Source organism: Aethalodelphis obliquidens, unplaced genomic scaffold, assembly GCF_003676395.1.
Source record: "Aethalodelphis obliquidens isolate GAN/ISIS:26980383/991018 unplaced genomic scaffold, ASM367639v1 scaffold50, whole genome shotgun sequence".
NCBI classification, from domain to species: domain Eukaryota; kingdom Metazoa; phylum Chordata; class Mammalia; order Artiodactyla; family Delphinidae; genus Aethalodelphis; species Aethalodelphis obliquidens.
In genome coordinates, this window is record NW_020837994.1 from 2,192,317 (window position 1) to 2,219,636 (window position 27,320).

At 45.3% G+C, this 27,320-nt stretch overlaps 1 protein-coding gene across 4 annotated transcripts; it reads left to right on the plus strand.

Moving 5' to 3' along the window:
- Positions 1 to 873: 873 nt before the first annotated feature.
- Positions 874 to 27,112, plus strand: NEU3 (neuraminidase 3). 4 transcript variants are annotated; one of them, XM_027083396.1, is made up of 4 exons: positions 874 to 1,066; positions 7,848 to 8,535; positions 12,991 to 13,202; positions 22,083 to 27,112. In XM_027083396.1, exons 2-4 carry the CDS (start codon positions 8,511 to 8,513, stop codon positions 23,160 to 23,162), a joined length of 1,317 nt encoding a protein of 438 aa, XP_026939197.1. In that variant the 5' UTR covers positions 874 to 1,066; positions 7,848 to 8,510; the 3' UTR covers positions 23,163 to 27,112. The 4 variants fall into 4 exon arrangements, with proteins under 4 accessions (XP_026939197.1, XP_026939198.1, XP_026939200.1 ...); XM_027083397.1 differs by lacking the exon at positions 12,991 to 13,202 and having other exon boundaries at positions 875 to 1,066; XM_027083399.1 differs by lacking the exons at positions 874 to 1,066; positions 7,848 to 8,535 and adding an exon at positions 13,607 to 13,670 and having other exon boundaries at positions 13,090 to 13,202.
- The last annotated feature ends 208 nt before the right edge of the window (positions 27,113 to 27,320 follow it).

Sequence of the window (27,320 nt, forward strand, 5' to 3'; positions counted from 1 at the left end):
ACAACAGTAAAGGTCTCAGAATTTTTTGCAGTGGGTCTTGGCTGCTGTAAGGGAGCTTTGGCTCTTTGGGGGAGATTTCCCTGTGACTGACAAACTCCTCTGGGAAACTGCTGATTAGTATTGAATAGTATTCAGTATCAGTATTCAGGCTCTTAGTGCCCTGGATCTGGTTTATAATGCTGTCAAAGGTGACCCATTGGAGAATGAGAAAGTGTTGGGAGAGGCAATCTGCCATGAGCCCTAAGCATCCCTGCACGTTCTTGCTTCATATGAATGCAAGACCCTGACCACTCTTTTCCTGGGCTGTATCTCAGTGTTCTGTTGATAGTGAGCCATCTTGAGAGAGGAGGTAATGTCTCTTCCCTGGGAGCAAGTTTGCCCACTGTTCACTATAGGTGTTGACTCCCCCGAGCTCAGGGTTCTTTTCCCATGACACAACCCACTGCACGTGTAGGCATCCATCAAGGCCTATCTGCGTCACTTTTGCTGGGGCGGGGGGTAGGGGGAACTGGCATTGCTGCTTGCTGCGCTATAAGTAATAAAGTTCTTTGATCCAGGAGTCTCATGTCATCTGCCAGTATCCATGAAAAAATAATAGGTTAACTTGTTAGTCTGCAAATAGGATAAAATTTGAGATCCTTCATAGACTACTCTTGACAGTTTGGTAACAAGGACGGGATCCTGACAGACAAGGCTTTCCAGAAGAGAAAGGTCATGGGCCAGGTGAGGATATGAGAAGATAACCTGGGGTCTGGTAGCAAATGTTGCTGAGCGAGGAGAGGAATAAGCGTCCCTAGTTGTCCTACGTGTTAATGAATGTTTCGAGGCTGAGCAGTGAGAGGTAGGATTGAAACACATTGTCCAACTGGTACTTAGGTTGTTGCTCATTCTCTTTGGGGCAGGAGGAGGAAAGGATGTTTTGACAATGAGGCAGCAAGCCTGTGGCCCCAGCTGAAGGCAGTATGGCTGACTGATGAGTAAAGGCTTCCCCAAAGGTGAAATAAGTGGTGTCAGCGATAAGGATGTAGAGCTTTGAGTGGACCCAAACCATTAGGAGTCCAAGCAGGTAACCACTTGAAGCAAACGTAAGTACATGACCTGATCCCTCTTGCTCCCTCTCCTACTTTAAGGAAAGAAGCTGTGTATGCTGGGGGATCTTTGAGGAGGGGAGGGATTCCTCTTTTCTAGCTCTGTTGAATATAAGTAAGTCACCATCCTCCTTCGCCCCATGGGGACAGGGAGCCCTGGGCACAGGAATGGTCAAAAGTGCCAAGGACTGTGAGGCAGATGCACAGTGGTGTACAGGGGGGCAAAAAACCCCAAAATAACAGTCCCTGAGCTGCAGGTGCTTATCGGAGCCAAGAGGTACACAAGGGAAGAGGCAGCACTGACCCTGGAGGAGGAGTCAGGAGCAAAGTTCTTCTCACGGACCCAGCCTGTAGGTTAGCCTCTCCCACTCCTGTGATGTCCCCACACTCTTGGCTGGGAGAGAGCAGAGTCTCTTGGTGGCTGTGGCTGTGGCCTGCAACATACCTATTTTAAACTACTTGGTTTGGGTTCCCGTGATGGGGGGGAAAGTACCTGAATTCAGCTGGTGAGGTTTGGACGCAGTTTGCAACGGGAAAGGAAAATTAAAACGACCTGTAGAGGGAGCCTCTAAACGGATTCAATGTACTAATGTTTTGTGGCTTTCGCATCAATGTGTTATTGAGAGCAACTGGACATTTGATTGAACTGTGAATGCTCTTAAGTCTCCCATTCTGCGGCTACTACTGCATAGAGAGAAGGGACCCCTGTCTCCTCTTGGGTAGTCTAACAAAAATAATATAGAATTCTAAGAGGAAAGATGAAAGCCGCAGATTTAGTTGAAAACCTGGTGACTGCTGGAGTACTCAGGCCATTTCCCAGCACAGCAGTGTACTTTGCAGGCACCAAGTGCCTCCTTTTAAAAAGGTGGACAGCTGTTAGGCTACTACAGAGCTACTGCTGAAACTAAACACCTGACGAATAGAAGCCTCACAGCTCTGGCCTAACATCCCCATTTTGGGCCATATTAACTCAGATTTGACAACTAACAAAAAGGAGCCCAGGGGCTTCCCTGGTGGCGCAGTGGTTGAGAATCCGCCTGCCAGTGCAGGGGACACAGGATCGAGCCCTGGTCTGGGAAGATTCCACCTGCCGCAGAGCAACTAAGCCCGTGCACCACAACTGATGCGCCTGTGCCCTAGAGCCCACAAGCCACAACTACTGAGCTGTGTGCCACAACTACTGAAGCCCACATGCCTAGAGCCCGTGCTCTGCAACAAGAGAAGCCACCGCAATGAGAAGCCCATGCACAGCAACGAAGACCCAACACAGACAAAAAAAAAAAAAAAGGAGCCCAGCAGTCCCCTAGTCAAGAGGAAATGGCATGTTCTGGGACGCAGCCAGCCTCACCATCTTAGTTTTACATGAAAAAGTGACAGCTACTCCCTCGGAGGAAATGTAGCCCCCACCTGGCTGCCTAAAGTAAAACTACTGACTCACTGGGGTCCTTGATCCAAAGGCATTTCTCCAATCAAATTCCTGGGCCTGATTCACTGATGTTGCAGTTAAGTTGAAAGCTGTTGGTGTCCAGTGACAATTCTGGAAGACTGACTACAGTAAGGGCTTGATCAGCACAAAGGGCTGAATTGAAAACTGTCACTCTTACCCTAGACAGTATTACTGGGGACCAGACAGGTTATATTTTCACTGACTCTTGGCTGTTGCCAAAGGCCTGGTCTTCTGGTGTGTCACTTGGAAGATTACAGACTGTCAAAGATACTCTTCTTTGGGGCCCCAAGATAGAAATGAATTACAGCTATTAATTGAACTGTCTGGGTCATTTATGTGGGGGCCTATTCAGTGGGGGCCAACTACAGTCAAGCTGCCAATGGATCCATCATCGCACCAGACATGGCATTACATGCATCGTCACAGCCTTGGCACAAAGTTAAATGGCTTATGCTTCTGAGGCAGAGGCTACCACTGCATACCACACTTGTGACTCCTGTTTGTCTAGCCATGAGTGAGGCTACCTAGCACAGGGCATGGCCTCCACCCACTCCTGGCTGATTACCAGTAGTGCCTCACCACTCTTGACACTTTTTCAGGTTACAGGGTTGTTCTAGTCCAATCCACTAACTCCAACCACACTATTTTTGGTCTTGAAACCAATCTGCTTTATGTTTTTCTTGTCTATATGCAGTCTGACTATGGTACACCTTTTATTGCAAAAGTCACCCAATAGTGGGCTAATAGTCAAGGTATTTGATGGACCTTCCACTCTTTCATCCACAAGCTTATAGTGTTGTTGAGTGTTGGAACAGCCTACTCAAAAAATGTACTCAAAACATTTCTGATTCTACCTCTCTTCTCATTCTAGTCAATACATCTTGGTAAGGCGGTGTGGTCACTGAATGTGGCTGTCCCCAGATCAATCACTTCCTCTTTACTGCTGTATTAGGGTTCTCCAGAGAAACAGAACTAATAGGATATGTTTGTGTATATGTAAAGAGATGTATTATAAGGAATTGGCTCACATGATTATGGAGGCTGAGAAGTCCCATGATCTTCTGTCTGTAAGCTGGAGACCCAGGAGAGCTGCTGGTGTAGTTCCAGTATGAATTCAACGGCCTGAGAACCAGGAGAACCAATGGTGTAAGCTCCATTCCAGAAGCAGAAGAAGACTGATGTCCTAGCTTGAAAGCAGTCAGGCCGAGAAAGTAAATTCTCCCTTACCCCAACTCTTGTTCTATTCAGGCCTCCAACAGATTGGATAAGGCCCACCTACATCGGGGAGGGCAGTCTGCTTTACTGAGTCTACGGATTCAAATAGGAATCTCTTCCAGAAATACCCTCAGACATACCTAGAATAATGCCTAACCAAATATCTGGGCACTATCCCAGTTAAATTGACACAAAATATCTGTCCCAGGCAAGCTGACACATACAGTTAACTATCACAGCTGTTTACTGAGTAATGATTAGAATGAGAAGGGTTGGGGATTGTTGTACACATTTATTTTGAAAATTTAGTATATGCCCTGACCATTGTTGGGCATGATGTTTCTTTGCCCTAATAGCATTTGCAGGCCAGCCTCGGTGCTACATCCCCCGGGTGACAGCTAAGCCAGAAGGAGGCCTAGAGTCTTCACATTTAATTTTGGTTCAGCCACCTGGATTCTCTTGTTGCTTTGACATAGTCCTAGATCATAACATTTGGAAAAAGAGTCAACCCTGGAGCCTTCCTCTCAAAGGAAAATGGCCTAGTACAACTATCTCAAACTACTGCAAGCTCCTTAAACTCAACTAACTGCTAGGTTTGCTGTCCCCCACAAGATGGCTGTGACCACAGTTTGATTCCTTTTAACCATTCCTTTTAACCTACGGAGAAGTCTTATCAGAAACATCAGGTGTACTTTCAGCTCCTATAGTCTCATGAAAAACACATGTCACAGGCTCTAGACATGTGTCCCTCACCCTCATTCTTGTAGCTATTGCTCAGTCATCCTGTGGAATGGACAGATGCTACCTGACTTGTGGTGTGGATGCATGGGATAGGTTGGACTAACCTATCAGGCAGTCTTTCCAAAAATAAGGACTGGTTTCAATGATTCTAGATGAACTGGGAGGGACTTCCCTGGTGGTGCAGTGGTTAAGAATCCGCCTGCCAACGCAGGGGACACAGGTTCGATCCCTGGTCCGGGAAGATCCCACATGCCATGGAGCAACTAAGCCTGTGTGCCACAACTACTGAACCTGTGCTCTAGAGCCTGCAAGCCGTGACTACTGAGCCCGCGCGCCTCAACTGCTGAAGCCCACGTGCTCTAGGGCCCATGAACCATAACTACTGAAGCCTCCGTGCCTAGAGCCCGTGCTCTGCAATAAGAGAAGCCACCACAATGAGAAGCCTGCGCACCGCAACGAAGAGTAGCTCCCGCTTGCCACAACTAGAGAAAGCCCACATGCAGCAATGAAGACCCAATGCAGCCAAAAATAAATAAAATTAAATAAATAAATGAACTGGGAACTCTGAGGCCTACCAGGTGGGCAAGAGGTTTACATTAGGGACATTGTCAATCTGTGTCCCCTGAATGATGTAGATCCCACTTGGGAGGCCCCAGCAGTTGTAAACAGGGACATCATATATGTCCCCAGGACTATACTTCCTTTGTGGAAGCCAGGCATTAACTTGCCTTCCTCCCTGAAAACATGGTGTCTTGCACCATAGGGAGGGTCATGATCAACCTTCAAGCGTTTAAGGAAGCACCACCAGCAGATCATGTAGCCTTCAGATGACTGTGGAGATGGCTCCAACATGAGGCTACCCTTGGTTACACAGGGGACCTTCCTGGAGGAGTGACCTATTCATTTATGCACGTCTGCAGGAGGTTATCCCTATCTTGAGACTCGTCCTATTAGAAATGTTGATATGAAATTCGTTCCCGACTTTAGCTGAAGCCATCAATAATATACCTCAGCCCTGGAAGGCATTCAGGTGAACTTCAACTCACTGGCCACTGTGGTTATGAATGATAGAATTGTTCTTGACTTCCTTGTGAGCCAAGGCAAAGTCTGCAATGGCTAATATAACCTGCTGTACTTGGATTAATGCCTCAGGCAGGGTACAGGTCAATGCATAAACTAGAGAATACCACCTGGCTTTCCAAGATAGATCTTAATGGCTTATGGTTGGTTTTTCGGTTGTTGTTTTTCCAGCTGGTTGGGTCCAGGCCCTTAGTTGTGGTTGAGGTCAATTCTGCAGATTGGTCTCATCCTGTTGCTTGGATGTATACTTGGATAGTATCCTTAATTAAATGCTGTATGAGACCATTAGAATAGATTTGGTTCCATCTCTATCAGATTAATCAGAGTAGCCGATGAAGTGGCAAACTCAGAAAATTCATCAGAAGCCATCTGTACAAAGTGCTGTGGAGGCCAGAAGAGGAATAACTGTTTAGCATGGAGGCCTGGAAGGTCCTTATACAGGAAATGAAATGTATTTGATCTGAGCTGTGGATGAGGAGTGGGGCCAAGTGTGCCCTCTTTACAGATGAGGAACCTGAGGCACAGAAGTTAAACAACTTGCCAAGCTTACTCAGCTAGGAAGTGGGAAGTCAGGATTGGAGTCAAGATCGCTTCACCTCCAAATATAGAGATTGCTACTAAATTTCACTGCCTCAGGCATTAGACTGAGACCAGCAAAGAACTGAGAGAGACTTGGCATTAGCTCTAGATATTTTTCTAAAATTGACTTGGTGATCCAAGTTGGTGATTGTGTGCTTGGAGAGGTCTGGTGAAAAACCCTAGGACTTTGTATGAACCAATCTTTAAAAATGAAATATTTTAGACAAATAATAAGGCTTAAAGAATAATAAAGTGAACACCCATGAACCCACTGCCACCTTTAAAAAATATATGTTACCGATACAATTGAAGTCCCTTGGGTTTTCTTAATCACACCCTACTTCCTGCACTCTCAGAAATGACTATGATCCTGAATTTGCTGTTTCTTATTCCTTTGCATTTTCTTCACACATGTGTCCACTAACAATACATAGTATTATTATTTTACATGTTTTAAAACTTTATATATTGTATTTGGTTGAGCATTCCCAAGATTCAGATTCAGCCCTAGATTCAGAGATTTGCTAGAAGTACTCACAGGACTGAAACAGGAGGGAAGGGGGCAGGGCACAACCTTTAAAAGAATGACATAACCCGAGGACACAACATAAACTGATTAGAACCAAATAGGTCCAAGGTGGCAGATGAGTCAACTTCCACTATACCCTCAGTATATGCTCTTTGTAACACATAAGCAAGCTAAATGACACACCTACAGGCGCCATGATAGTTCCAAGGCTGACCATAAAGGTAAAAAATTAGGCAGTGGCCTGATTCCTAGAAATCCCCGCCCCTTCTCCCAAATAGCTGGAATACTCCTCCCACTCATTAGCCTATGCAATCACCCACCTCTATAAAAACTGACAACCCCATACCCTGGGGCTGCTCTCGCCTTCTGAGATGGCCCACACTCTGTGAAGTGTGTTTCTCTCCAAATAAATCCACGTCTTACCTCTGACTTTGTCTCTCACTGAAATCTTTCTGCGATGAGACATCAAGAACCTGGGCTTCATTAAGTCCTGAGACCAGGTGTGTGATCTCAGTTAAAAGACCATGGGTTCAAGTCCCAATCTGGATTTTGGCTGGGTTTGAGTCCCGGCCGGTGGGTTCAAGTCCCAGTTGGAGTTACACGGTTTCAGCACTAGGCTATAGTTGTACTCATGGCTAAGACTGATTACAGCAATGTATTTAGTATGGACACACACTGGATCATCAGAGAAAAGGACTGCAGGCTGAGTCTGAAAGCATCCATGTATAGGCTTTCTTATGCTCTCTCCCTCTCATGAGAGATCACACTAAGCACACACTTTCCCCCAGCACAAATGCAGCATGTGTGCCATGTTTCTGTCTAGAGAACCCATTAGAGACTCAGCACCCACAGTTTTTATTGGCCACGTGGGCACTCTCTTCCCAGCATGTTTCAAAATTCCAGACTCTCAGAAGGAAAGCAGGTGTTTAGCATAAACCGTAATATGTTCAAATAGCCTGTGCATGGACTACTTTCATAAATTGGAATTCTACTATAGGAAGAGCTTTCCTTTCTCCCCTGTTTATAATATTTATTCAATTGTGCATATCGATGTGGACTTGTGGGTTTTTATCTTATTCAGCGGGTCGTAACCTAATACTATTATTTTCTCAAAAAATATATACATATATAAAATAACACATATAAATATAATTTTTATTTTCTTAAGGGTGGGTTGCCCAATGCTCTGAATCTCTGGACCTTTTAGTTGAGTCCCCTCTGAGGCCCGGAACCTTCGCTCCACACTCAAGCTGTCCAGGGAAGTTTTAAGGGTGATACCAACAGACCGGCAACCAATAGGTGCGAGCGTGGGAAAACGGGACTGAAGACAGAGGAGCGGAATGGAGGGGTGAGGGGCGGAGCCAGGGAGCTGCGCAGCCATTGGAGGGGGTCGTGGTCGTGGGGTGGAAGAGGAAGGGGCAAATCCTAAGGCACGGCTGGGTCGGGACTGGGGCCCGGAGAGAGGAGGGATATCCCAGCCTGGGCCGCGAAGGGACCGGGCGGCGGCAGGAGAGGGGTGGGGCTTTGTTTGAAATGGCCCGAGGGGGCGGGGCTAACTCCCCGCCGCAGCCTACGGCCTGTTCCAACCTTAGGCGGGCTGCGGCCTCTGCGCGTCCGGGACCGGCTTTCCTACCTGCTCTTCTCGGTGTCTTGGGTCTGTCAGCCCCGCTGCCGGCCTCTCGAGGTCTCTGTCGGCCTGCTTCTTTACTTTTCGTGGTTTGTGTCCGCGTCCGCAGTCCCTTTCCTGTCTCCCCAGCGTTGGTCATTCTCCCAGGCTTCAGTGTCCGAGACGTGAGGGCTTGACCCCGCGCCCAGACCTACCCCAAGAGAGATGGAGGAGCCGGGGTCCCGCTCAGGTGAGTGGGGCTGGGAGACTGGAGAGCCCCCAAAACGTGGGGTGCTGTGACTCTGGGGACAGGTTTGGCAGCACTTTCTGGGCTTAGGGAATCCAGTCTGCGGGGAATATTGGGTCAGACACACCCCAGTTGGCTAGGGTCTCAGACAGAGCCAGAAAGTATTTTTGGCTAGGTCTGTTTTTGTTTTCCTTCGACAGAAGCCAAACTTATTTAGAGATGAAAGGGATCTGAGACTGGGAAAACCCTTCTTACTAAAGGGGGTCTGTGGGCAGCAGAGAGCCCTGAGCTGAAACTTAGGAGACTTGGGCCTTGGTCCGGGTTTTGTTACTGACTCATTGAGTGGCCTTAGAGGAGTTTATTCCCCTCTGTGGGCCTGAGTTTTCCCATGTGTACCATGAGAAGGGTTTGGACCACAGGATCTTCAAAGGCCTGACGTGTGATGGGTGCTCCTTAAGTATTAATAGTTAGGGGTGAATAAAGAAAGGCCTCCTTCTGGGGTTCACTGGAGGCTGCTTGGTGCTCTGGATTAATTGGAGTCTGCGGAGTTACACTTGAGAAAGCTTGAGAAATAGGTGATATTATCTCCATTACAAGTGAGGAAACTGAGGTTCAGAGGTGAATTTGACTTGCTAGTGTCAAAGCCAAGTCAGTCTCCAAAGTCCATGCTACACTATACTTTGTTCCAGTGAGAGAGCAGGGAGGGCTTGATTGAAAGGTGATTATATGGAGCGGCAGTTAATCACGTTGAGTCCTCTGCTAAAATGAACAACTCCAGAGCAGAACTGTATCTGATTCTTCTCTATCCCTAGCTCCCGGCTTATGGTTTGTGCAAAACAGTTTGGGTATCAATGCCAGAGTCACCACCTGTGTTACCACTGTCATCAACATGATCAGCATAATTAATGAAAAGTAATGATAGGGACTCTAATTGTTACAGTGATAGCAAAGCCATAAGTGAAATTGTGAAGACATCTGAATTTATAATACTTTTACTTACATAGTGCTTTAAAGTTTATAAAACATTTTTGAGTGGTTCTTCATTCAGTCATCTTAGGTAGGTATTATTGTCATCCACATTTTATAAGCAAGGAATCCAAGACCTAGAGAGATTAACTGACTAGCACAAGGTCACGCAGTAAGAACTTGTGCTTCTCCTTACGTGCTCTCTTCACTTCCTCTCCTTTTCTTTTTTCCTAGTCCTCCCTGTCCATTCCCATGCTTATTCTGTGTTTCATTCTTCTTACCACCCAGAGACATCCTGTTTTGGTGTTAACCAATAATCATGTGTTGGCTGATGATTAATAGTATTGATATTAACTTATATATCTTATAAGAGTTTAAAATATGACCTCTCCCAGAGGTGCAGAGGGATTCAGATACTTTTAAGAAGGGGAGTTGTAATTGTGGTTGTCGTTATCATCATCATCATCCACAGGTTTCAAGGAGTAAAACTAGAATATGTAGTGATTGACAGTCTAAAAATAGTAACTGTCCTATATTGAGCTCATACTGTGTCATGGGCCCTGTAACAGACACTTAAACTTTTTAACTTAATTCTTTCACTCATTCTACTGAATCTTATAAATGAGGATCCAGAAGCATAGAGAAGTTAAATAACATGCCCAAGTTCATGCAGTCCTGGCCTGGTCCACACCTTATGTTCTAAACCATTACACTAGCTTGGCCCAGGGGCAGATCTTTACTTAGAAGAAAGCCTGACCCTCTGGCAGGAGAGCCTGAATTGGGGAGAGAGGTGTGCTCACGTATGGTGTAAGGAAGACAACTGAGAGCCCAGAATTGGAATGAGGGGAGGCTTTTCTTCCGGACTCAGGAGGCCACCTCCCCACCCCCTCAGATAGTGAGCTGTGATTCTTCTCGCTTTAGGTTAGGAACTAGTGAAATGAATTACTCATATGCTAAATGAATTCATATGCTAAATAAATCATTCATATGCTGTCAATGACAAAGCTTGTCTTGATTGACACTATGAGGCTGTAGCCCAAAGCAGTACAACTTTCCCCTTCAGTTCATTGCCCCGAAGGCTACCTGAGAGAGAGGTCTTAAATGCATACTTGATCTTGACATTCCTCTGCCAAACACTGTAGAGTGGCTCCCTACCTGTGGGAATAAACACCTTAATAAGGTATCAAAGCCTCCCAGGATTTGCACTCACCTGACCCCTTCAGTCCTACCTTTGCTCACAGCTTTTGCACTCCACTGTAGTCTGCTGGATTACTGCGAGTCCCCACAGCTCACTGTGTTTTCTGTGACCTTTAGGCTTTTACATCCACTCCCTCTGCCCTTCTCCTTTTCACCCTTCAGTTGGCTATAACCCACTGTTCATCCTTTAAGATCCAGCTCACCCATTCATTCAATCATTCAATGAATATTTGTCAAGTGCCTGTGAATTACCAGACAAGGTTCTAGGTGTAGAGGCATATCAGGGAATAAAACAGACATATCCCTGCCCTTCATGGAATTTCTATTCTGTGGGGTATATTAAATAAGTATAATATACGGGTGATGGTAAGTGGCATGGAGAATAGAGCAGGAAAATGGGATAGAGAGGGGCAAGGGAGCTGTCAGGGAAGACCTCACTGATTGGATGATGTTTGAATAGAGCTAAAGGTGAGGGAGTGAGGTCTGCCTATCTGAATGTTCCAGGCCCAGAGTATAAGGATGTGAGACAGGAGATCCCATGGCTTATTACCCCTCTAAAACTCCACCGCTGCTGCCTTCATCTAGACAGTTGCCCTTTTCTGTTTTCCTGCATGCTCTCATGTTGACCTCTAAAGCAGCACTTACTGCATGATATTGTAATTGTCTATGTATATGTCTGTTTCGCTCACCTGGATGTGGGTTTCTTGAGGGCAGGGACCTCTGATTCCTTTGTCTCCTCAGCACCTACCTTATGGTCTAACTTTCTGAGTGGGCACTCAGAAATATTTATTAAATAAATGAGTAAGGCCTTATGGGCCTCATTTTCACAGCCTGATTATTTTTACAAGTGATTTGGAAGACAGAGCTTGGATGACAGGTGGTGAGAGAAAATATAATAATTCTAAGCTTGGTTCTGTCTGTCTGATTGGATTCCCTTTTTGGGCCTCTGAAAAGTTGAACACCTGATTTTCTTTGAGAAATGTACCTAGAGATGTCCATTTTCAGCATTATGGCAGGCTAGCTAACCTATAAAATGGTGGATAAATATAGCAAAGTCTTTTATAACTGAATTTGCAAGAAAGTAAGAGAAATCCCCAGGCCTAAAAACCAAGAGTAAACTGAAAACTGGAGAAGTTAGCCCCTTTACCTGACCTCAGCTGCCCTAGATGTTTGCATGTCCCACTTACCTAGAAGCTTGGGCTTTAATATACCTGCTGTTACAGTGAATGAAACTATGAGCCCACCAGGGTTTGACTCTGGTTGGAAGTGAGATCCCCGCATGAAGCTAGATGCCTTGAAAATCTGTATCCTCTGATCAAATGGAGAAGGAAAAAGAAATCTTACTACTGACAGAGATGACAAAGAAGATTGCCTCTTCTAGGCTCCAATAGAAGGGGAAAGTTTGCCTAGAGAATTCTTTTTTTTTTAATAAATAAATAAATTTATTTAAAAAAAGCAAGGGCTTCCCTGGTGGCGCAGTGGTTGAGAGTCCACCTGCCGATGCAGGGGACACGAGTTCATGCCCCAGTCCGGGAAGATCCCGCATGCCGCGGAGGGGCTGGGCCCCTGAGCCATGGCCGCCGAGCCTGCGCGTCCGGAGCCTGTGCTCCACAACGGTGAGAGGCCCGCGTACCGCAAAAAAAAAAAAAAAAAAAACAGGACAAAGATTCCCATATAACTTTCATACAGACTTACCAATTTGTAACATTTTACCCCATTTGCTATATCATTTCCTCCATGTCTCTGTCTCTCTCTGTCTCTGTCCTTGTCTCTTCATGCATACATACATACATACATACATACATGCACATATACATAAGTGTGTGTGTCTAATATTTCTTCAGAATCACTTGAGACCAATTTGCACACATCATCCGCATCTACCTGCCTGGAGAATTCTTAACCACAGCCATTCCCTCATATGGATTTGGGTTTATGTTTATATTACCTGAATGGCCTAAAAACTCCACGCCAAGAAATTGACATTAGAAACCATCCGGACTGGTAATACCTCTGAATGCTCGGCAGAAGCACATACAGAATCTCTCTGGAGAGACACTTGACACAGGCTGCATAGGATTCCCACAGAGTCTGGAGGATAGACCTGTTAAATGAGAGTGCCTATTTTATGCTTTGTACTATTGAGATCATGATGTTACTTTTGTATAAAAAAATAAACATTTGAGTACATCTTTGCCTCCCAGTGATCTCCAGAAATGGAATGATAGAGCAGAACTTGTATACAAGCCAGCATTTGAATGTGGACACACGTTTATCTGCCTCCTATCCTTGCAGAGGTCATGGAAGAAATGACATCGTGCTCCTTCAACAGCCCTCTGTTCCAGCAGGAGGACGAGAGAGGGGTCACCTACCGGATCCCAGCCTTGCTCTATGTGCCCCCTACCCACACTTTCCTGGCCTTTGCAGAGAAGCGCTCCTCGATCAGGGATGAGGATGCTCTCCACCTGGTGCTGAGGCGAGGGTTGAGGACTGGGCACTCAGTACAGGTGACTCCTTATCCCAGATCTGAGCCTGGGCCTCAGTTTCTACACTGCTCTGCGTATGTCAGTGTCTGTGTCTTTTCCCATCAATGCAAGAAAAGCCTTGTGTCAGAGCTGAGGAGGAAAAAAAGCAGTAACAGCAATGCTTTCAGTTACTGAGTACTTACTGTGTGCCAGGGGCACACTGAATCTCACAGCCATTCTGTGATGTAGGAACTATTGTCAGTCACATTTTACAGATGAGGAAACTGAGGCTCAGAGAGGTTGCTATTTGCTCAAGGTCACACAGCTATAATAAAGCAGTAAAAGCAGGCTTCCAACTCAGTCTCTGACTAGAGGCCTCCATAGTTTGTTCAGTTTGGCCAACATGTGGTGTGCTTTTCATTCACATTCTCCTTTATCCTCATAAGTCATCGAAAGAAGTAAGCATTGTTAATCCAGTTTTGCTGATGAGGGATCCTGGTGCTCCAACAGGTAGGTGGCTCGTTCACGCCCACAGCTACCAGGAGATGCGGGGGAGGATGACAACACCCATACTCCCGCTTCTCTTCCCCTTCCTGCTCTTCCTCTCCCCTGTGCTTTATGTGAGGTAAATATTATGAGGCCCGTTTTACAACAGGAAACTGGAGCTCGGAAGTAAAGTGACTTGCCTTAGGCACACACCTAATAAGAGGCAGAAATGGGTTTGGTGCCCTTGTCACTAAGTAGCACATGTTTACTGTGTTTTTATGGGGGAGAGAATGGTTGCTGCTCTTGGGCCTATGAACTACAGGGTTACTTCAGATCCCATTTTTCTCATTGTTGCCTTTTATCTCTCAGAGATTGCTGAAGTGAGGATGAGGTGAGACAATGGGTTTGAGAGTTACACACATACATACATTTTTTATAAGAGGTACTTTAATCCCTCTAACCTGCTCTGCTTTTCTACTCACAGAAACCTCACCATTAAAACTTCATGTCCATAGGGATGCCTTGTTTTGCTGTTACAGTGCAAATGCTGTTCTGCTGATGGTGGCCCTTGCCGGCAACCCCTGTCTTTGCTTTTGATGACTTACTCACATTTCCCTGTAGGGAAGTTTTTTACTTCAGGGAATTTCCATTCCCTGCTCTTACACCTTGTCACAAGTCTTTCTTATGGCTTCCCAGGGTCAAACCTCTGTTTATATCCCAGGTGTCCTGTAGCCCAACTTGGAGTTCTAGCTCTTTTGTTTCCTCCAGGACAGGCAATGCCTGTGGTTATGTTGCTCTGCTTTCTGTCACAGACATTTGGGTGGTTAAGCGTTTTTTATCAGACCGTACCTGTTACATAACCTCACTGCCCAGTAGTCACACACATTCACAAATGTGTCCACTTTAACTCATTCTCTCTTCTCTTTATTTTATTCACATTAATTCTCTCATTTACTTAATTGTAGTATCTTAAAGTTAGAAGAATTATCAGCCCAACCTCTTTCCCAATATAGAAATCTTCTGTATTCCATTGGTAGCTACTAATAGCTTAATGGTTAAGAGCCTGGCTTTGGAGTCAGGCAAGACCTATCATTTATTGGCTGTGAACTTGAATACCTGACTCTTCTCTGTTTCATTGTCTGCAAAATATAATTAATAATAGTAGGAACTCAACATTAGTCATCTTCTATTAAGGGTCTACTTACACAACTCCTCAAATTAGGAACTTAATCCTGTAGCAACTGTTTTTGAATGAGACGATCTGTACTTCTCTATAATTACCCATTGGTCTTGTCCTACCTTCTGTACATTGTTTAGGTAAAGTCCCTTTTCTGGAGAACTGCTCTTTGATGTATCTGAAAACGGTATTCACACCCTCTGAGTCTTCTACTTTTTGGGTTCAACAGCTTCAGTTCTTTTAGCAGCTGCTTAGACCATAGTCTTGATTTGGTTTCTGGTCCCTTGAAAACTGTGATTACTGTCCTTGGGACCTGGTGTGGGATGTCACTGTCTTTTCAAAATATGGTACTCAGAATTGAACTTAGGACCCTAGGGGTAGACTGACCAGCTCAGCAGTGAGGTGGCTATCCCACCTTGTATCCTTTTTTTTTTTTTTTTTTTGCGGTATGCGGGCCTCTCACTGTTGTGGCCTTTCGTTGCGGAGAACAGGCTCCGGATGCACAGGCTCAGCGGCCATGGCTCACGGGCCCAGCCGCTTCGCGGCATGTGGTATCTTCCCGGACTGGGGCGCAAACCCGTGTCCCCTGCATCAGCAGGCGGACTCTCAACCACTGCGCCACCAGGGAAGCTCCACCACCTTGTATCCTTTTAATATAGCCTAAGGTAAAGTGACATTTACTTTTTTTTTTCTTAAATTTATTTACGTATTTATTTATTTTTGGCTGCATTGGGTCTTCATTGCTGTGCGCCAGCTTTCTCTAGTTGTGGTGAGCGGGGGAGCTAGTCTTCGTTGCGGTTCGCGGGCTTCTCATTGTGGTGGTTTCTCTTGTTGCAGAGCATGGGCTCTAGGCACATGGGCTTCAGTAGTTGTGGCTCATGGGCTCTAGAGCGCAGGCTCATTAGTTGTGACGCACGGGCTTAGCTGCTCCGTGGCATGTGGGATCTTCCTGGACCAGGGCTCAAACCCATGTCCCCTGCATTGGCAGGCGGATTCTTAACCACTGACCCACCAGGGAAGTCCGACATTTACTTTTTTGGTAGCTGCATAAACGTTAAGTAGATGGTCAACTAAAACCTCCAAGACTTTTTCACATTTTTTGTTCTTTTTAAAACAATTTTAATTGTGGTAAAATACACCTAATGTAAAACTTTCCATCTTAACCATTTTAAGTGTACATTGCAGTATTGTTAACTGTATTACATCGTTATGCAACAGGTCTCTAGAACTTATTCATCAGTGCATGACTGTAACTTTATACTCATTGAACAACTCATTTCCCTTACCTCAAGCCCCTAGAAATTACTATTGTACTTTGTTTCTATGAATTTGATTACATTAGATACTTCATGTAAGTGGAATCATGCAATATTTTGTCTTTTTCTGATTGGCTTATTTACTAAGTATAACATCCTCAAGGTTCATCCATGTCATAGCATTATGTCAGGATTTCCTTCTTATTGTATGTTAATCTGTTATTTCATTTATCCATTTCGTTTATCCATTCATTCCTTTATCCATTTTGTTTATCCATTCATCGGTTGATGGACGCTTAAGTTGCTCCCACCTTTTGGCTATTGTGAACATGGGTGTGCAAATGTCTCTTCAAGACTGTTCTTTGAATTCTTTTGGATATAGACCTAGAAGTTGAATTGCTGGATAATGTGGTAATTCTATTGATATTTAAAAATTTTGAGGAACCTCCATACTGTTTTCCACAGTGACTGCACCATTTTGTATTCCTCCACATCCTCACCAACACTTACTTCGTTTTGTGGGGGGGTTTTGATAGTAGCCATCCTAATGGGTATGAACTGATTTCATTATGATTTTGATTTGCATTCCTCTAATTATTAGCAGTGTTCAGTATCTTTTCATATGCTTGTTGGCCATTACATTTGTTGTTCTTTAATCACATTTCTCCATCTAAATTTTTAAGCCCAAGACTTGTTTTATCTCTGTCAAGCCTCAGCTTGTTTGTGTGCTATTGCTTCCACCTGGTTGAGATCATTTGGCTTCTGACGCTTTCATGTTTTGTTCACATTTTTTTCCAGCTTCATGTCAACTTTATATTAGACATATCTGGCCCATTTCATTTTCTCCTCTCAGCTAGTAAGGATGGCTGAGCTTCTGACTTCGCAATGACTAGACTGCCCAATAATTTTTTTTTCTTCCTGTTCTTAAAGGGAGTATCTGTGTGAATGGATTTCTTATATCTTCCTGGATCCTGCTCAAGGTTGTTGATCGGAGCAATCTTAACCATCCAAATGAGTTTGCAGCTGTTACTTCTCATCAGATCACATATTCAGTGCTATCCATGAAGTGTTGGTTTCCCCACAGGGTGCTAAGGACACAGGGGTACTATCCCCAGGGTGACAATAGAAAATTAAATCTGCTCCCCAGACCCTCTTATTGGCACTTGGAAGGGAGAGGAGGCACGTACTGGAGGAACGTGGAGAAGAGCCTCCATACATTGTTTATAGAGTATTGTTTCCATCTGAGAGCACTTCTGTGATCCTTCTTCCTTGCATCCCTTCTTCCTTCCTCCCACTTTCCTCCATTCCTCTCTCCCTCTGTCATCTTTCTTCCTTTCTCTTTCCCTTCCTTTTTTCTTCAACATTTATTGAGCACCTACCAAGTACCAGGCATTAAGTCAGGGGATGTTGTGCAGGGAGGGGCATACAAAAGTTGATAGACTCTGACCCCTCTTTGGGAAGAATTTGCACAACCAAATTGTAGAGAGAAAACAAAGCTGTGCACAGATGTAACTGTCCAAAACTCCCACCCAGAATCCACAAAGTGTCACAAGGCAGGTTTATGCAGAGTGAGGTGTTTTCTTAGGAGTTCAAATGCAGCTGGGATCAGAGAAGCTGTCGTGCAGGGCATGGCATCTAAGCTGATACTTGAAGTGGGTGTGTTAAAGATGAGCAGAATAGAAGGTGATTTCTCCCTGGATTTCCCATATCCAGACACGGTCTTTTCCTTCTCTGACATCCACAGTGCTTTCTTTATCTCCTCTCTCTGGTGATGTCTTCGAGGCTCTGGAGTCAGCCCTGTGGGTGCCTTTTCTCTCCCTCTCAAGGCAGGCCTGGCTGCCCCTTCCTGCTGGTGGCCTTCTGAGTTTTGATTACCCAAGAGTCACAAGGAACTGAGGTCCCTGCCTCCATTGGTTTAAAATGCAGTCAGGGGGCTTCCCTGGTGGCGCAGTGGTTGAGAATCTGCCTGCTAATGCAGGGGACACGGGTTCGAGCCCTGGACTGGGAGGATCCCACATGCCGCGGAGCAACTAGGCCCGTGAGCCACAACTACTGAGCCTGCGCGTCTGGAGCGTATGCTCCGCAACAAGAGAGGCCGCGATAGTGAGAGGCCCGCGCACCGCGATGAAGAGTGGCTCCCGCTTGCCACAACTAGAGAAAGCCCTTGCACAGAAACGAAGACCCAACACAGCAAAAATAAATAAATAAATAAAATGCAGTCAGATCAGACAGAAATGTGGACTTCTCATGCATATAGTTTCCAGAGAGGAAGAAAACCATTTGAGAGGACTTAGGAAGCAATCTTTGATCAGGTAGCCAATATGGGAGAGCTTGGTGGAGGAAGGTGGGCTTCTGCCCAATAATTAAGTTGACTTTGGCACATGATGTTTGAAGTGTTTACAGTGTACAAGGCACTCTGGTATAGAATGGGCTGCCCCAGAGATAGTGAGTTCCCTGTCCCTAGACCAGTTCAAGGAGAGACTGAATGGCCTTTATCCACAAGACTTAGAGGAGAATCTTCTGTAGGATGTGAGTTAGCACAAGGTCCTTATAACTCTGAGATTCTATGATCTGAGCATTGCTTAATAATAGGCTTTCCTCATTCATGCAGGAGTTAATTTTTTAAAATCTTATTTTTTGTTTTGGGTAGTTAACACTTTCATATTGCTGAAGAATAAAAAACATTGTAAAAAGGTGTATACATCCCATTCCCAGTCCTCTGCCTCTTATAGGCAGTCACTATTGTTTCTTACGTAGCCTTCTAGTGCTTCTTCATACAGAAACGAAGTACAAGTATATAGTCTTTTTTTAAAAATTTTTTTAAAAATTTATTTTTGGCTGCATTGGGTCTTGGTTGCTGCGTGCGGGCTTTCTCTAGTTGCAGCAAGCGGGGGCTACTCTTCGTTGCGGTGCGCAGGCTTATCATTTCAGTGGCTTCTTGTTGTAGAGCACAGGCTTTAGGTGCATGGGCTTCAGTAGTTGTGGCATGCGGGCTCAGTAGTTGTGGCTCACAGGCTCTAGAGTGAAGGCTCAGTAGTTGTGGCACACGGGCTTAGTTGCTCCACAACATGTGGTATCTTCCTGGCCCAGGGCTCAAACCCTTGTCCCCTGTGTTAGCAGGCGGATTCTTTTTTTAACCCCTTTCCAGACAGGATATGAGGCAACTGATTATAACACTGTACTTTCTGTGTTAATTAATTTATAACATTAGACTAAAGATGGAGTAACTTTAATATATTCTAAACATTACATCTTGAGAAGCCTTCACAGTGTCTTTTATGTTAAAGGTGGACAATATATGTTTTTTATATAAATAAATGAATGAAGTCAAACAACATGACCAATCTCAGTGAACTCTGTAACTCCACAGTTATGTTATGTAACTATTAGAGTTATTACATTGTGGTGGCAGGCAGATTCTTAACCGTTGCACCACCAGAGAAGTCTAAGTATATAGTCTTAATACTACCTTAAAAATGTTTTTCATGTAAAGTGATAACAGATACAGAAAACATAAAACATAATTGTCAAATGCACAACACATAAATGTCAGCTCTGTGAATTGACAAAGTCAACACTTGTGGACTCACACTCAGCTCAAGAAATAGAATATTGCCAGCACCTTAGAAGCTTCTCATTCCCCCTCTCTTCTTCCCCAAAGGTAATTACTAGCCTGATTTATAGCTCTAGAGTTTTGCTTGGTTTTAATCTATGGACTCTTTATGTTTGGCTTCTTTTGTTCAGTATTCTTGAGGTTTATCCAGATTGTTGTATACAGCTTTATTTGTTCATTTTCATTGTTACATAATTTTCCATTGTATGACTATACACAATGAATTGATCCGTTCTGCTGTTGTTGCCAATTCAGGTTAGTGATTATGTGTATAGACACTGCAGCTCTGAATATTCTGCACGTGTTTTTCAGTACTATGTGCATGCTTTTTGCTGGGTTGATATCTAGAAATGGTGTTACTGGATTATAGGGTATGTTTATATTCTACTTTAGTAGGTAATGCCAGCCAGTTTTCTAGAGTGGTGGTTGTGAGGGCTGGTCTACTCCAGTTTCACCTGCACTTCTGGGACTTAGCCCTTTAAGGTTCCAACTCAAAGCCTGGTGGGTTTACCAGGGCCTCTAATTTTTGTCCTACTAGCCCTGTAGGGCTGTCAGATGAGTCGCTTGGCTTCTCAGCTTTTCAGTTACCTCTTTGAGAATTAGTAGAGATACCTGAGGGGAAAAGGTACTCAAAATACCACATCAGCCGCTCTGAATGAACTTTCAGTTCTTGGCCTATAATTCTTCATGGCCTTGTGTGCTCTCTGGTGCTTTCAAATGATGTTTTTGTCTTAATTTTTTTTTCATCTATCCTAGTTCTCAGTAGAAAGTTTGGTTCAAATTACCTGGTTTGTTGTAATTGGAAGTCCTTTTCCTTCACATTTTCATTTTTTCTTCTCTTTCTGTTGAGTTGTCTGATCTTGCTCTTTGCCCAGTTCTGTTGGGGTTTTTGGAAATTTTCTTACCAATTTCTAATATTGTTTTAAAAATATATTAAGGAAATTAGGTCTTTGTGGTATGTCTGATTAGGCATTATTTCATTTTATCCTTACATCCCCTCTGTGAGCATGTTATTACATCCTCCATTTAATTGATGAGGAAATGGAGGTGAAGTGAGATTGAGTAACTTGCCCAAGATCACGTGATGAGTGGTGAAGGTGGGGTTTGAACTAGGTGTCTCTGACTCCATGCTTGAGTTTTTAATGACGTTGTTATGAATTGCCTCCTGGGGTAGTAGAGGAAGGAAAAAAAATCTTTGTCTTAAATTTCCCTTTATTTGCCTAAAACTCCTATGTGTTGGCCTTTCTTTTTTTTTCTTTATTTTTTGGGGGGGGAGGTGTCCTTTCTTTTTAAAAATATTTATTTTGCTCCTATCATGTGCTAGGCACTGGCAATACAAAATCAGAATAATTTGGTTTTTACCTTCAAAGGACTCATACTCTAGGAAGGGAGCCAGGCACATAAAAAATTACAGATATACCTCATTTTATTGCACTTTGCTTTACTGTGCTTCACAGATAATGCGTTTTTCACAAACTGAAGGTTTGTGGCAACTTTGCATCAAGCAGGTCGGCACCATTTTTCCAACAGCGTTTGCTCACTTTGAGTCTCTGTGTCACATATTGGTAATTCTTGCGGTATTTCAAACCCTCCCCCAGCAGAAAGATTGTAACTTGCTGAATGGCGGTTAGCATTTTTTTAGCAATAAAGTATTTTTAAATTAAGGTATGTACATTGTTTATTTTTTTTGACATAATGCTATTACACACTTAATAGACTACAGCCTAGTGTAAATATAAATTTACCCAAAAAATTCCATGTGACTCACTTTATGGCGACACTCGCTTTATTGCGGTGATCTGGAACCGATTGCCTTTGGTAAGGGTGGGGAGGGAACCTCATGCAAGGCTTCATAAAGGAGGTGACTTTGAGTTGAGTTTTGGATGATGAATTGGGCATGTAGACAAAGTGCAGAAGAGTGTTCCAGACAGAGGGGACAGCACGTACAATACCTAGCATTGCCTCTTTGCAGCTGATAAGTTATCCCATAATATTTGAGAATTCAGTGAACACTTGGGCCTTCGTGATTTTATAGATTTCAGTACCATTTATTTCTTATCTCTGAGAAGTATTCATGCTTTTTTATTTATTTATTTATTTATTTATTTATTTATATCTGGCTGCATCGGGTCTTAGTTGAGGCACGCAGGATCTTTTGTTGCGGGATCTTTCCATGCAGCATCTTTTGTTGTGGCGCACGGGCTCAGTTGCCCCGCGGCATGTGGGATCTTAGTTCCCCGACCAGGGATTGAACCCGCATCTCCTGCATTGGAAGGCGGATTCTTAACCACTGGACCGTCAGAGAAGTCCCCAGTATTAATGCTTTTAATGAGCCTCATGTCTTCCTATTAGTCTTTCACTCCTGCTCTTTCTCCCTTCCCCTTGTCTAGTGGGAACCCCTGAAGCCACTGATGGAAGCCACATTACCTGGGCATCGGACCATGAACCCCTGTCCTGTGTGGGAGCAGAAGAGTGGCCGTGTGTACCTATTCTTCATCTGTGTGCGGGGCCATGTCACTGAGCGTCGACAGATTGTGTCAGGCAGGAATGCTGCCCGCCTCTGCTTCATCTGCAGTCAGGATGCTGGCTATTCATGGAGCGAGGTGAGGGACCTGACCGAGGAGGTCATTGGCCCAGAGGTGGAGCACTGGGCCACGTTTGCTGTGGGCCCAGGTCATGGCATCCAGCTGCAGTCGGGGAGGCTGATCATCCCTGCATACGCCTACTACATCCCTTACCGGTTCTTTTGCTTTCGGCTACCATATAAAGCCAGGCCTCATTCCCTGATGATCTATAGTGATGACCTAGGAGCCACATGGCACCATGGCAGGCTTATTAAGCCCATGGTGACAGTGGAGTGCGAAGTGGCAGAGGTAACTGGGAAGGCTGGCCACGCTGTGCTGTATTGCAGTGCCCGGACACCAAATAGGTGCCGGGCGGAGGCTCTCAGCACCGACCATGGTGAATGCTTTCAGAAACCAGCTCTGAGCCAACAGCTCTGTGAGCCCCCTCATGGCTGCCAAGGCAGTGTGGTGAGTTTCCGGTCCCTGGAGATCGCAAATGGGTGCAAGCACCCTGCTGGCAAAGATGCTCCTACCATTCAGCAGAGCCATCTGCTGGACAGCTCACTGAGGCTAGAGCCAGAAGCTAGAACCCTGTCAGAATCATGGCTCTTGTACTCACACCCAACCAGTAAGAACCGGAGGGTCGACCTAGGCATCTACCTCAACCAGAGCCCGTTGGAGGCTGCCTGCTGGTCCCGTCCCTGGATCTTGCACTGCGGGCCCTGTGGCTACTCTGATTTGGCTGCTCTGGAGGAGGAGGGCTTGTTTGGGTGTTTGTTTGAATGTGGGACCAAGCGGGAGTGTGAGCAGATTGCCTTCCGCCTGTTTACAGACCGAGAGGTCCTGAGCCACGTGCAAGGGGACAGCACCAGCCCTGGTAGGAACTCTGAGCCAACTCAGAACTGATTGGCTTAGGACCCAACTTCCCATCGAAGGGCTACCATAGGAGGCAACCACAGCCTGGACAGTGGAGGCCAGGATAACAGAGGTTACTGAAGTCTGCAGAGAATCCAAAAACGTAATATTCTGCTCCCTACCTTTCTTCACTTCTCCAAAGAGCAAAATGAAAATGTTGCCATAGCTACTGCAGTCGAGAGGGCACTGACGTGTGAGTTGAGAGACGATGATGCAGTCCTGGCTTTTCCACTGGCTTGCTTTGGGACCTCGGGCATGTCACCTGTACTCTGTGGGCCTCAGGTCTCCATCTGTAAAATGAGAGGATTGGGTCTGTGGTTTCTCTTCTTCCCATCCCTAGGAAAGGCAGAGCGCCTGCATGCTCCCTGATCAGCACGTCCTGGCTGCATATAGGACTCTTATCTCAAAATGGAAGTCAGAGGACTCAGCTTTTCAAATGACTCGCCACTCATCCAAGTATGAGGTTGCAAGCAGGTGTCATGGCACAAAGGAAGATGTGGGTGGATTGTTATGTTTTTAACAACAAAACACACACATCCTTCTAATCATGCTCAGAGCTCTACAGGCTCACTGTTCTAGAGGAATTGGGCAAAATAGTAGAATCATGAGGTCACTTACCTTCTCCAGCTTTGCAGCTCTACTCAACCTTCCCTTATCCAGAAAGCATTATCTCCTAGGGAGAAAATGAGAAGCTCAGTGTCAGTGGTCCTTGATGATGGTACTTATTGTTTCTGATGGCATGACTCCTATGAAGGATCAACTTGAAGTTCATTTATTAGGATAGTTCTTGATGGGAAATGGACATGGGTTAGGACTTTAAAGCATTGGACAAAACTTCCCACAGTCTCTGCCCTCAAGGAGTTCACAGTTTATGGGGCTAGAAGAGGGAGAAAAGTCAAGAAAATAAATGCAGCTGGTAGGGTAGGTTGTAGATGTTGGGCTGTAACTTGGGGTGATGGTAGCTCCTGATGTCATTATCTTAGTTGTATCCTCATTGTGCCTGGAGTCATCTGCCCCAGAGCTTGCCCAGACTGCTGGCTTTCTCAGTTTGTTTTTCTCAGAATGTTGTCCTGGCCCAGCCACTCCTTTACCCATGGAGAAGGTCTTCACCATTAGGAAGGTCTCTGGACTCCCAAAGCTCTGAATCAGGCGTATTTGTTCAGACCTACTGGAATCACTTTTGGGGAAGTAGGGATGCCTCTTTGTCTAATAGATTTGGGGCTGAACTTTGCCCGTGCTGGTTCTCTCAGACGAAAACAGATGGTCGCTCTTACTTTTGACTGTTTCCCCCATGAGCCTGTTACTGCGACAAATATTCTATCATGAGAGATATCTTTTTTTGTCCCTACTTTGGGTGAATAATGCCTTAAACAGGCATCAGGTAAATATATTTCGTGCTGAGTAATGACCCTGGAGAGCAAGTCTTAGTCATGGAACACAGCCTAGGAAGCTGGGGGTTGCAGTCATACCAGTCAGATGGCAGAGAGTGCTACAGGATGGAAGGAGAGATTAACTTCACCTACTTTAGTGTACGGCTTAAGCCCAGGGCTTAGAGGGGCTTTTAAAAATCCCCTTAGCCTCTCATACATTTGCTAAAGTTATCTTCCCAATACACAGTTATGATCATGCATTCACTCATTTATACATTTATCTAAATATTTCTGTAATTGAGTGTCTAGGCATAATGTGAGATACTTTCTATTGCCATTCCCTGGTTGAAAATAATTTGTGACTTCTAATTGCCTACTAAAGGGTGTTTACATTTAGCCTGGCCTGTAGGACCTTCAGTTGTTGGGTGAAATAATGAATACTCATCTGTACTTCTTTATATTGAAGCCACTATCAGAGAAGGCCTCTGTCAAGTTGGCAAGTGGAGGGGATGGGGCTTTGGGAGTGGGCGGAGTGGGTGATACAGGGAGGAGCTGGGGAGGGGAGAGGACTGAAGGGCAGTCCCCTCCTGACTAGTGGGAACTCCGTGTTCAGCAAAGCTGTCATGGGCACCATACCCCAAATAGACAGGAATAGGGAACGTGGCTAAGTTCTAAAACCAGAGCTAAAGGATGGAGAAAATGAGAATACGAAGACTTCTTTGGGGCCATCCAAGAAGGGAGTCAAAGAAGGGAGCTCAGTCAAATGCCAGTGTGGACCACAGATGTCCAGTTCTCGTAAGAAGTCCATCCATCTCTAAATTGCCCTCCTCTTTCTCCTTCCCCTTTGCTTCATGTTTGCTTCTCTTTGGTGCCTAGCAGTGAAACTCTTAGTAGGCGCAGGGGCTATGTGCATATTTCACGAATAGCCACAAAAGAGGATCGGGGACGGGGTAATCCGGAATGAGGATTAGAGAGAGGAACAGAGGGGTGATGGCAGCTGTGAAGGAAAAGAACAACAGGTAGGAGTCCTAACACCTTTAGGAAGGGTTAGAAAGGGGTGCAGACATGAAGCCCAGGCTGGAGAGATGGTGTAGGTGGTGGCCGCTGTGAAGAAGAAATGACAACAGGCTGCAGCTAGTCCCTGAAATGTGTGGGAAGGGAAAGAGGCCCGCACAGGTTAGGCTGCAGACAAGTTCCGACCCAGCCCTGTAACTTTAAGCTGTCTCTGTGCCAGGTGACCAACAAAAACAGCTGTAGGCGCTCCAACTCTGTTAGTGTCAGATACCCAAGGTCTTCAGGGCCCTGGGACCTATACCATGATACTGGTCCCCTAACTGAGCCCATTTCAGCCACTGTCAGGTTGGGAGAATGGAAAAGATAGGGCAGGTGATGGCAGCTGTGAAGAAAAGAGGAAAGCAGACTGGAGGTCGCTAATCTAGCGCATGAAGAGAGGACTGTGTAGGCTGTGGTCCTTTGACCCCGAGGCCGTCCTGGTTCACTCACTCCTAGGCTCCTAACCTTTACCATGGGCCCTCGTTATTTGGACCTGTTCCTCCTGGTCACCAGTCTCCCCTCAGATATCCACAGGATGTCATGCAGTTGCATCCACAGATAAGAGACCTTGCACCCTGCCTGTTGGATAGCCCAAGGGACCCACAGAGGTCAGCCGGAGGCTGCACAATCCCCTCCCCGAGGCAGTAGGATTCATTACTTCCACTTTGGCCAGATTAGGCTGCTCAGTCTTCTCCAAGCTGTGAAATTTCCCCACTGTGTCATCCGCTGGCTGTGTCATCCTTTCCTGTGCTGCCAGAGCACACGGCCTAAGCCTCTCTTTGGTCCTTATCACAGGCTGCCCTGTGTTATTGTCCGTGTTGCTGCCTAGCCTAGGCCTCTGCTAGGCTGTGAACTCCTCGAGGGCCAAGTTTGTCTGACTGCTTTCTGCATCCTTTTTACCTTGAGTCACAACGACTTATTTATAAATACATGATTTTTCTTTCATATTCTGAAGTCCCTGAAAGTAAGGACTGTGTCTGATTCCTCTCTTTGTCCTCTGCACCCGGCACAGGGCCTGGCACAGAATAGACAGCAGTAAAGTTACGCTGAATGGACAAGAAGTCAAAGGCCCTTGGCCTTCTGGAGCTAAGTGAGAGGCCAGGGCAAGTTTCCCCAAGGGAGAAGCATGTTGTGTCCCTCGGTGGCTTGCACTCTCAGCCTGCTGAGCACTTGTCCTAAATGAGTCTTCTCTGTGGGGGCCTGTATCCAGGCCAGTCACGGTACTTCCTGGGAATGAGCTGCTCTCTGGCTTGAGCTTGGTCCTGCCTGGAGGTCCCAGGTTCACAGCCCAAGTCTAAAGCCAAGCCTTGACCTGGGGTTCCCGTTTCACTGGCATGTCCCCTCTGTCCCTGATTGGGTTTTCTGTAACTGTCACTCCTCCAGGGAGATGCTGGGGCTCAGCGTGTTTGAGCGTGCCTTGGTTCTGTGCTACCACGTGCCAGAAATGCTCTCTGTACTGTAAGAACTACCATGACTCTTTGAAACAAGGAAGGTGAATAAAGAGCTTTATTCTGATGGCTACTGTTTCTGATTTTTGTTGCTTTTGTTAAAGAAACTGAGTTGATTATCATCCTAATACTTATATCTAGTTTGTAGCCAGCTTTCAAAAAATGGATTTTGAAGCACTTTCTTGCTTTTCATAAGAACTTTTACTTTCAGAAAATCTTATTAATAATAATCCTTTGCATTTTTACACATTGTCATTTGAACATAGTTACCTACTGAG

Bases quoted from the DNA above. Each gene is read 5' to 3' on its own strand.
- NEU3 (XM_027083396.1), top strand. From the start codon at position 8,511: ATGGAGGAGCCGGGGTCCCGCTCAG. The intron at 8,536-12,990 runs GTGAGTGGGGCT...CTATCCTTGCAG, and splicing joins GGAGCCGGGGTCCCGCTCAG to AGGTCATGGAAGAAATGACA. The intron at 13,203-22,082 runs GTGACTCCTTAT...CCCCTTGTCTAG, and splicing joins GGACTGGGCACTCAGTACAG to TGGGAACCCCTGAAGCCACT.